This window comes from Caretta caretta, chromosome 10 (genome assembly GCF_965140235.1).
Source record: "Caretta caretta isolate rCarCar2 chromosome 10, rCarCar1.hap1, whole genome shotgun sequence".
In the NCBI taxonomy this organism is placed as follows: Eukaryota; Metazoa; Chordata; order Testudines; family Cheloniidae; genus Caretta; species Caretta caretta.
The window spans coordinates 47,377,303-47,386,190 of NC_134215.1; the positions used below are offsets into that span (position 1 = coordinate 47,377,303).

Here is an 8,888-nt window from a genome sequence, read left to right on the forward strand (position 1 = left end):
GGAAAAGAAAAAAATGGATGATTAACTAGCAATTATTTATAGAACAGTAGTACCCAAAAGCCCTAATCTGCATTCCTAATGTGCTGGGTGCTGTGCACACAGAGATGAAGAGACTTTCCCATCCTTTGTGTGCAGCATTCCTCTACAAGTATAGGAACAAATTTCTATTTCCTCTTTGCGTCAATTATATTTTAGTTCCAAACATTTCTCCCGTGTCTCCTGAAACGTTGCTCTGTCAGCATTCAGTCAGTGCAGCAGACCCTGAAAAGGCACGGGACGGTTCCTCAGCTGAGGGGAATCAAGGTAGCTCCATTGATACCAAAAGAGCTGTTCCCACTACCTCTCCCATGCATTACCCAGTGATATAAATTGGTGATGCGCCATCAAAGCCAGTTTGTGCCAGTGTACTTCCATTGCCTTTAATACAGCTCCACCCATTTACACCAGCTAAGAATCTGTCTCCCAGGCTTTCAGTATTGGTGGATTTAGATTCCACCATCTCAGCTATAATAACCTTTTCGTGCACAGTATTGCTAATGCAATTTGTTTCTTCCTCCATTGTGCCATGCCACTGCACTCATGCAAGAGTATTATTAGACTGCTAGAGAGCAGCTGTTTTAAATGTAAGAGGACAGCTGCTAACGACTTTATTGGTGGGAGGCAAATTATCTCAGGACAGATGTGTGCTTGCAAGTCCTCCTTTCACCTGAATGTCCCTCTCATTTTTCAAGTGCGTCTAAGGTCAGCCATGCCCACACTGACTCCAGGCAAAGTTCTATTTGGGGCTGGTTTGCAAAACTGGCTCCTTGACGTGTAAAGATTCTGTACTAACCCTGCCAAAAATGCATGGGAGAGTGTAACAAAGGCTCAGCTGAGAACAGATACTTAAATGCAGCACATTTCCATCTATTTCAGGCCTTGTCTAGATGGGAGATTTGCCCTGATTTCAGCCATCAGCATAGATCCACTAATGCAAGCCCGTGGTGTATCCCAGCTGCTGCCATCTGAAAACAACTACCAGCAAAAATGTTCCTTCTTTCACAGGGATGTGAGATTCCCCTTATCATCATCCAAAATTACACTCACCTGAGACCCGGGACATGTAATATTCAGTGACAGATTCCAGATTCAATATCTTATCACCTATCCAGGCTAAAACCAGGCACTTTCTACAGTCAGAAAGGTCTGTCTACCATGGTACTTATATGGCCCCCATTACCGTAGTGGCTGTAATGTATTTATCCTTGAACACCCCTGTGAAGTACAGCAGTGCTGTTATCCCCATTTTACAGATGGGAAATTAAGGCACAGAATGGCTAAGTGGTAGAGCTAGGAGGGGAACCCAGGTTTCCCAAGTCCTAGGCCTGGTCCATCCTTCCTCTTGCTTTCAGGGACTTTTAACTGTGGTGCCGTAGATCATAAAATATCAGATCTTAACATCCTGCCATCATCGTATGTGGAAAAGTGATTTCAGGTAAAAGGTATTACTTAGAATTGAGCGATAGGTTCTAAGGCCAGAAGGGACCACTGTGAACATCTAGTCTGACCTCCTGTATAGCACAAGCCAGAGACCTGCCCCCAAATAATTCCTAGAGCAGATCTCCGAGACGAAAAATCCAACCTTGATTTTAAAATTGCCAGTGACGGAGAATCCACCCTGACCCTCGTTCCAATGGTTTGTTCCAGGGGTTAATGAGTCTCACTGTTAAAAAATCATGCATTATTGCCATTCTCAATTTGTCTAGCTTCAAATTCTAGGCACTGGATCATGTCAGACCTTTCTCTGCTAGACTGAAGAGCCAATTATCATATATTTGTTCCCCAGATAGACACGCATACACTGTAAGTCACCCCTTAACCTTTTCTTTGTTAAGCTCAATAGATTGAGCTCTTTGAGTCTATCACTGTAAGGCAGGTTTTCTAATCCTTTAATCTTTCTCATGGCTCTTCTCTGAACCCTCTCCCATTTTTCAAGATCCCTTTTGAACCGTGGGCACCAGAACCAGACTCAGTATTCCAGCCACAGTCACACCAATGCCAAATATAAAGGTAAAATAACCTCTCTGCTCCTAACTGAAATTCCCCTGTTTATGCAGCCCAGGATCACATTAGCTCTTTTGGCCACAGCATCGCACTCGGAGCTCATGTTCAGCTGAATCTCTACCACGACCCTCAAGCTGAGGCCTGAATGGCTGGACTCAAGGTCCTGAAGTCATTTAAAGAAGGAAGGATAGAAAAAACAGGACTAGTAGCAGTGCAAATCATTTTTTATGACATTTCTACAACAATTTTCCTGTAAAATCCATCCAGAATGGATGATGGATTGGAGCTGCAAAAGTCATGAGTCGGAGATGGTTCCACCACTCACAAGTAAAGTGATTATCCCAAATCAATGCTGATAAAAGCTTCCTAGCACACCTGAAAGTTTGCATGCACGGGGCAGCTACATGTTAGAACACAACCTCGAGGAATCATGCTAATGAACACAATGTTAAACACAGCTTAGAACTCTGGGATTGTCTACTAGGAATAAAAAAACCTTAACACAAGGTACAAATCACTTTAACACCAGCTAAAATCCTAGTGTAGTTTTAACACATTAGCTGATTGAGGTAAACCCTAGGCTGATGTAAATTTGGCCTTGTCTACACCAGGATTGCAACCCATTAGGTAACAGGTTAGAATCACACCCTAGCATAGACATGGCCTCAGTGTAGACAAGAACGGTCATAGTTAACGTCGTCTCAGCTTGTTAAAGGTTAACCACAACCTGTTGCCACAATGTTATGCACAACAGTCTGGGTCTACACCATGTGCTAATTTGTGTCGAATGTGTTACCATGACTCCACAAGGCCGTGTTCTAACACAATGGAATTTTCCGGTGCAGATAAGCTCTCAGGGTGCAATACGTGCCTCAAAGGAAACGCAACCCAGTCTGACTTCAGTGGTTTGGCAGCATCTCAGACAGAGCCCTTGGGACCCAAGCTGAGAGCACTCAGCACCTCTCAGGATCAGACCTTTTGTCCTTCCAGATTCTTTAGTTTAATGTATGGAGGGTGGGGGCGGATGGAGGTTGTTTCTGGAATCCATCTTCATTCCTCCCTCCTCCCTGGGACACTCCCCAAGGGAAATCAGGAAGGCTTCTTTGTGTTACTGTGCAGCTGGCAAGAATCCTGGGGGCTGCTGCTGCCCCCGCCCCCTGCCTCCTGAAAGCCCAGAGGGTGGGGAAATCAGGTTCGTTTCCATTTCAATGGCTGGGGGGAATGGAGTGAACTGCACTTCTTTGCAGGCTCTCAAGTGCGCTTTGTCAAGGCAATGGCAGTAAAACAGAGGCCATCTGAAAAAGGCCCCTATTGACAGGCTGCAAGGCGTGAACAATCTTCTCTGCCATAAAGGCACCAGCTCGCTGCATGGCCCACGGGAGACAAAGGGAATGAACCAGCCCAGAAAATGCTATTCACCCCTTTTACTTGCAGTGATTAAAACCCATATCCAACCCCTCTCTCCCCCCCCACGCAAACTCCTGGCCACTACCACCCCTTACACACCAGCCCTGCAAACTCTCCGTGCAACAGACCCGCGCACACTCTGTTCCCACATCCAGAGCAATCCCCCAGACCACTACAGACCTCTCCACACCCAGAGCTCACTTTCACACCTCTGTGTGTCTATCCCTCCCCACAAGCCCAGCCCTACGGCCCTCCCTATACAGGTCCCTGGCAAGGCTGGCCAGGGACATTTCCTCAGATCGGACACAAAAATCAATTGGCCTGTAGGTAAGACCACTTGTGCATAGCAGCGTGACCTACCTAGTGCCGACTAGTGCTCACCCTCTGCTAGTCAGTGCTCAATTTACAGTCACCACCACCACTGCCCCAGTCACACACACTCCGAGCCCGACTCACCACTGCCCTGCGGTTTGCACTTGTCCTAGTGCAAAAGGCTCCCTCTGTCTGTCATTCTGATTGGGCAGCATTTTGCACAGGCCTAAATGGCTGTGCAAGGCACAGAGCAACACAGGAACTGGGCTCTCCCAGTCCACTCTTCTGCCTCCTCCACACCTAGACTGACAGCAACCGTCCAAGCTAGCCTCTGCAGGCCTCTCCACTCCAGAGGCTCCTCCTTTGCTCTTCTTGTGGCCTCTGCCTAACCCACACCAACCTCTGCCGCCGGCACCGTGCAAAGGGGCCCCGAGCTGATGTTGGCTGCAGAAAGATGAGCCAGACAAGAATGCCCCCTGAGCAGAAGAGCTCCATTTGAGGCATGACAAGAATGGCTGTGTGATTATTAGGATGGGGGAAGACAGGTGCAGTGAGCCCGTTTCTGCAGAGACTAGCAGGAACCTCTTCCTGCCCCATTTTGGGAAAGCCTGGAGACCACAGTGGCAGCTGTAGGAACTGGAAGGCCAGGAGAGCAGAAGGAAAGGAGGCGGAGAGATGGAGGGGGCTCTGGGAAGGGGCTGCAACAGGAGGGGAAAGGGAACAATGGGTCTGCAACTGCCTGGAAGATGAATGGAAAAGATTTCCCCCTCACTGGTGTGTGTGGGTCGTCGTCGCCGCCCCCCCTTTCACCCAGAGGGATGGTAGAAGCGCAGCGTAGCATCTGCACTTTGCACCGGGGATCTGACCGCGGAGTGGACCGGGGAGAACATGCCCCCGGGGGCCTGACTGCACTGCAAAGTGGGGGCGTGCAACCAGGACCTGACTGCACCTTGCACCGGACAGCGGGGCGTGCAACCGTGCACCTGACTGCACCGTGCACCGGATAGCGGCCCGCGCAACCAGGGGCCGGACTGCACCAGCCCAACGTGAGCCTGGGATCCGACGGCCACTTGCCCTAGGACCGGGGGAGCCCGGCACCAGCACTGGGCCCTTCGAGTCACCTAGAGGCGGCCCGCTCGGACTGCGGTCGAGCGGTGCCCCGCGGAGCAGGCGGCAGCTGTTGCCGGGCCGCGGCGTAGGAGCGCAGGCTGGAGGCGGAGCCGGGCGCTGGAGCGCATGGAGCCCGGGGCGCCGCTCGCTCCATGTGGCTGTTCCTGCCGCTGCTGCTGTGCTGGGGCCGCGCTGGCGGCGGCGCCCCGGGGGAGCCCTGCTGGGAAGCGCTGCTCCGCTGCCAGGACGAGCCGGACTGCGGCTCCGCCTACAGCCAGTCGCAGGCGGCCTGCGAGCCGGTGCTAAGCGGGGCCGGGGCCGGAGGAGGAGAGCCCCCCGGCGGCTGCCCCAGCCACTGCATCGGGGCGCTGGGGCGGCTGAACCGCAGCCGGAGCGGCCCGGCCCTGGAGCGCTGCGAGTGCGGGCAGGACGCGCGCTGCCGGCTGATGAAGGCGGCCATCGAGCCCTGCTTGCCCCGGCCCTCCCGCAGCGGCCTGGGCTGCACGGCCGCCCGCTTCCGCTGCCAGCAGGAGCCCGCCTGCCGAGAGCCCCTGGCCGCCTACTTGGCCCGCTGCGGGCAGCTCTTCAACGGGCGGCGCTGCACGGCCGCCTGCCGGGCCGCCATGGGGCAGCTGCTGGCCGCGCCCGGGGGCCCCGCGCTGGAGCGCTGCGTTTGCGACGGGCCCGAGCGCCCCTTCTGCCAGGTGCTCAAGGCCAACATGGGCCGCCTGTGCTCCGGGCCGCCCGCCGAGCCGGGCCCGGACGAGGACTACCGGGACGAGGAGCGGCTCCTGCGGGAGGAGGACGAGGGGCCGGGCGCGGGCGGCGCCTGGGTGCGCTCCGGGGCCCGCTCTCGGGACGCGCCGGCCTGGCGCGCCCTGGCACTGGCGGCCCTGTCGCTGGGGCTCCGGCTCCTCTCCTGGCCCTAGGCCGGGCTGCCCGGAGCCTGGCCCGGGGCTGAGTCAGGGGGGTCGGCGCGATCTGATGCGCCGCCCCACGCGGAGGGGCCCCCTAGCGTTGGAGGTGGCTGCCGTGAGCTGGAGCTGGGGTCCCGGCTGACACTCAGGGACGCTAGCCACTGGAGAAGGCCCCCGCAGGGCTCCGTTTAGAGGCGCCTTTCCCGGCGCTAGGACTCCGGCTGCTTGTCCAGCATTTCTCCACGGGCTGAGGTTCCCGTACGGGTAGAGGTGACTGGAGAGGCCGAGATGCGACCTTTTCTTTGGACCCTGGCAACATCACTTTTCCTTTCGCTGGAGGAGAGATGCAGCAGGTGACTAAAGCCTAGCAGGGTGAGCCCTGCTAGGGACTCAGTTTGTTTTCTATGTACTGATTCCCCTAAACTCTCAGCTCCAGGGGTAGAGCTAGTTTGAGGGGCACTGAAGGGATCAGAAAATGCTATAATCCCCACAAGATCCTTGCTCTTGTGTGTGGTTCATACCTGTGGACATAGGTATTCACTCAGAGGGGAGCTCTCCATTCCAAACACTAGGGCTAACAGAAGCCAGGAAATCTTCAAACATCTGGTTACAAAGCACTGATGGCCCCACACTGCCCCATCTGTTCAGGGCTCATGAGTCAGGCTCCAAGAAATCGAGACTGGCTAGAAAAAAATTGTGAGATTTAAAAAATTAGGAGTTATTTTTCTTTGCCTTTGGGTTTTGAGCCTTTCGCGGGTTGTGTTTTTACACCCATCCACACCCAGCCTTCATTAAAGAAATGAAAGTCTAGAGTCTTATGTGATGACAGATTTAAGAACAGCGTAAGACTTGCAATAGTTTCGCAATGAGTTGGCAATATTGTGTTGGGAGGAATGTGTCTTGTCTAGTGCTTAGACCTGAAGATGAGGAATCTGGATGCTTGGATTCTATTGCCAGCATTTCACTAGGTGACCTTAAGCAAAATTACATAAATCCAACACCAAGATTGAGAGTGGCTTTCAAAGCACTGGCAGCAAAACAGAGTTAGCAGAGGCACGTGTTCCAGACACAGGTTTGCAAGGTCAATAAGGCCTGGCCCGCTCTCTGCCTTAGTTTACCCCATCTATGAAATGGGTTTTATCTCACAGAGGTATTGGCAGAATGAACTAAAATAATTGCCAACGCCCTGGGTAGGATGATTTAGTTGGGATTGGTCCTGCTTTGAGCAGCGGGTTGGACTAGATGACCTCCTGAGGTCCCTTCCAACCCTAATCTTGTATGATTCTAATTACCTGGTTGATCCCCACTAGCAGCCTATGGCAAACCTGCTCTTGCAACCTCCTAGTTGCTGGGGCCTACAGGCCAGGGCATGAAAGGTGCTAAAAGCCCATCAGTGGTGAGCGCCCCTAACCCCTGTTTGGCCATCACAGATCTAGGGAAATAAGAGAAGAGGAATCCAATAGTCTGGGGTGAATGTGAGCACCCTTTTGCCATCCAAGCTGAGCACTTCGCTTCTTATTCCCTCCTGCTCCCCTGTGTCCATAGCCCTGGAAACTTCTCCGTATGAATTAAATTTAGCAGAATTTTTATAACCCTGACAATAACTGTTCAGTGATCACACCAAGGCCCGCAGGTCTATGTGGTAATCCTAGTTTCTCGTACCATACACTCCCGTGCACACCCACTGGGATTCTGTTTCTCTGTAGCATGCTTCTTCCTTGTAGTCCTTCGCTTTCCAATGACTTCAGATTGGACGCTGGGTGTACAAGTAATACACTCTCCTGTGGCTCACATCCTGATGTGCCACAACAGGGACATCCAGACAAACGGAGCACTCCCCAAAGTGTGCTGGGAGTCTTAGGGTTACACCTAACTTCTATATAAGCTCACAATTTGTTTTAACTAAAAAACGAATGTACTGAGTCTCAGTGCCTGGGTCAATTGGCTGAGGCTCACAGGGCTTGGCTGTGGGGCTAAAAATAGCAGTGCAGCCCTTTGGGCTCAGGGTGGAGCCCAGGCTCTGAGACCTACCTGCGCTCACAGGGTTTTAGAGCCCAGATGTCCACACTGCAATTTTTAACCCCACAGCCCAAGCCCTGTGAGCCCAAGTCAGCTGATCCAGGCCAGCCACAGCCATCGGGTGGGTCTCTTATTGCAGTGTAGATGTAGCCATAGACTCTAGAGCATGCCATAGGTTTGAGTTGGTCCAAGGGTCACCCTCTGGTTACTCATGTTTTGTATCTACTTTAAAAAACCCATCTGCCCTCTCTTGTAGGTGCTCCGTCGCTTTTAATGCGTGCAAAGCCGCAGATCCTCAACTGCAACCAGACTTTGGCTAACCGTCGTGAATATGTATATTGCTTGGAACGTCTTGTCCTGCACACATATTTTGTACAGAAAGTAGGGGGCCAACCTGGAGGTTATTTAAGTTGTAAAATAAGCATAACCCTGTCACTATAAAATCTTTAATTTTTTTTTAATTCAGCGTTAGAACATGTATTTTTTGTACGATTTTGATAAAAGTTTTTGACAATGTTAAAATTCTGGTTTGGGTGTCTTGAATCTCCTTAGAATTCTTTCTGGAGTTGTGGGAGAGGGGAGCGGACACAGAATAATTGCAAAAAGAAAAGGAGGACTTGTGGCACCTTGGAGACTAACCAATTTATTTGAGCATAAGCTTTCGTGAGCTACAGCTCACTTCATGCATCCGATGAAGTGAGCTGTAGCTCACGAAAGCTTATGCTCAAATAAATTGGTTAGTCTCTAAGGTGCCACAAGTACTCCTTTTCTTTTTGCAGATACAGACTAACACGGCTGCTACTCTGAAACCTGTCATTATGCAAGGCACAGAATAATTGCAGGTGCCCAAGCCCCCAGTAAAGTCATTCTTGGTGGCTGACAGCAAATGTGGGCGGGTGGGTTTGCTATTCGCTTGGGCTGGGTCAGTATTAGGAACAGGGGCTGCAAGGTTCATTAATCAGACCCTGTGTGAACAGAGATGCTCATCCCCTACAAAATGCAATATCTGGTCTGTGTCCAGCTGAATAAATGATGGTTCTGTGTCTGAGCTGGGCCCTGAAGAAAGGAACTAGGGACTAG

At 51.9% G+C, this 8,888-nt stretch overlaps 1 protein-coding gene across 2 annotated transcripts; it reads left to right on the plus strand.

The window, feature by feature from the left end:
- The first annotated feature begins 3,864 nt into the window (after positions 1-3,864).
- Positions 3,865-8,330, plus strand: LOC125644138 (growth arrest-specific protein 1). Of its 2 annotated transcripts, none has more exons than XM_048867613.2 (2): positions 3,865-6,161; positions 8,065-8,330. In XM_048867613.2, the coding sequence occupies exon 1, from the start codon at positions 5,025-5,027 to the stop codon at positions 5,799-5,801; it is 777 nt and encodes a 258-aa protein (XP_048723570.1). In that variant the 5' UTR covers positions 3,865-5,024; the 3' UTR covers positions 5,802-6,161; positions 8,065-8,330. The 2 variants fall into 2 exon arrangements, with proteins under 2 accessions (XP_048723570.1, XP_048723569.1); XM_048867612.2 differs by having other exon boundaries at positions 3,865-6,142.
- The last annotated feature ends 558 nt before the right edge of the window (positions 8,331-8,888 follow it).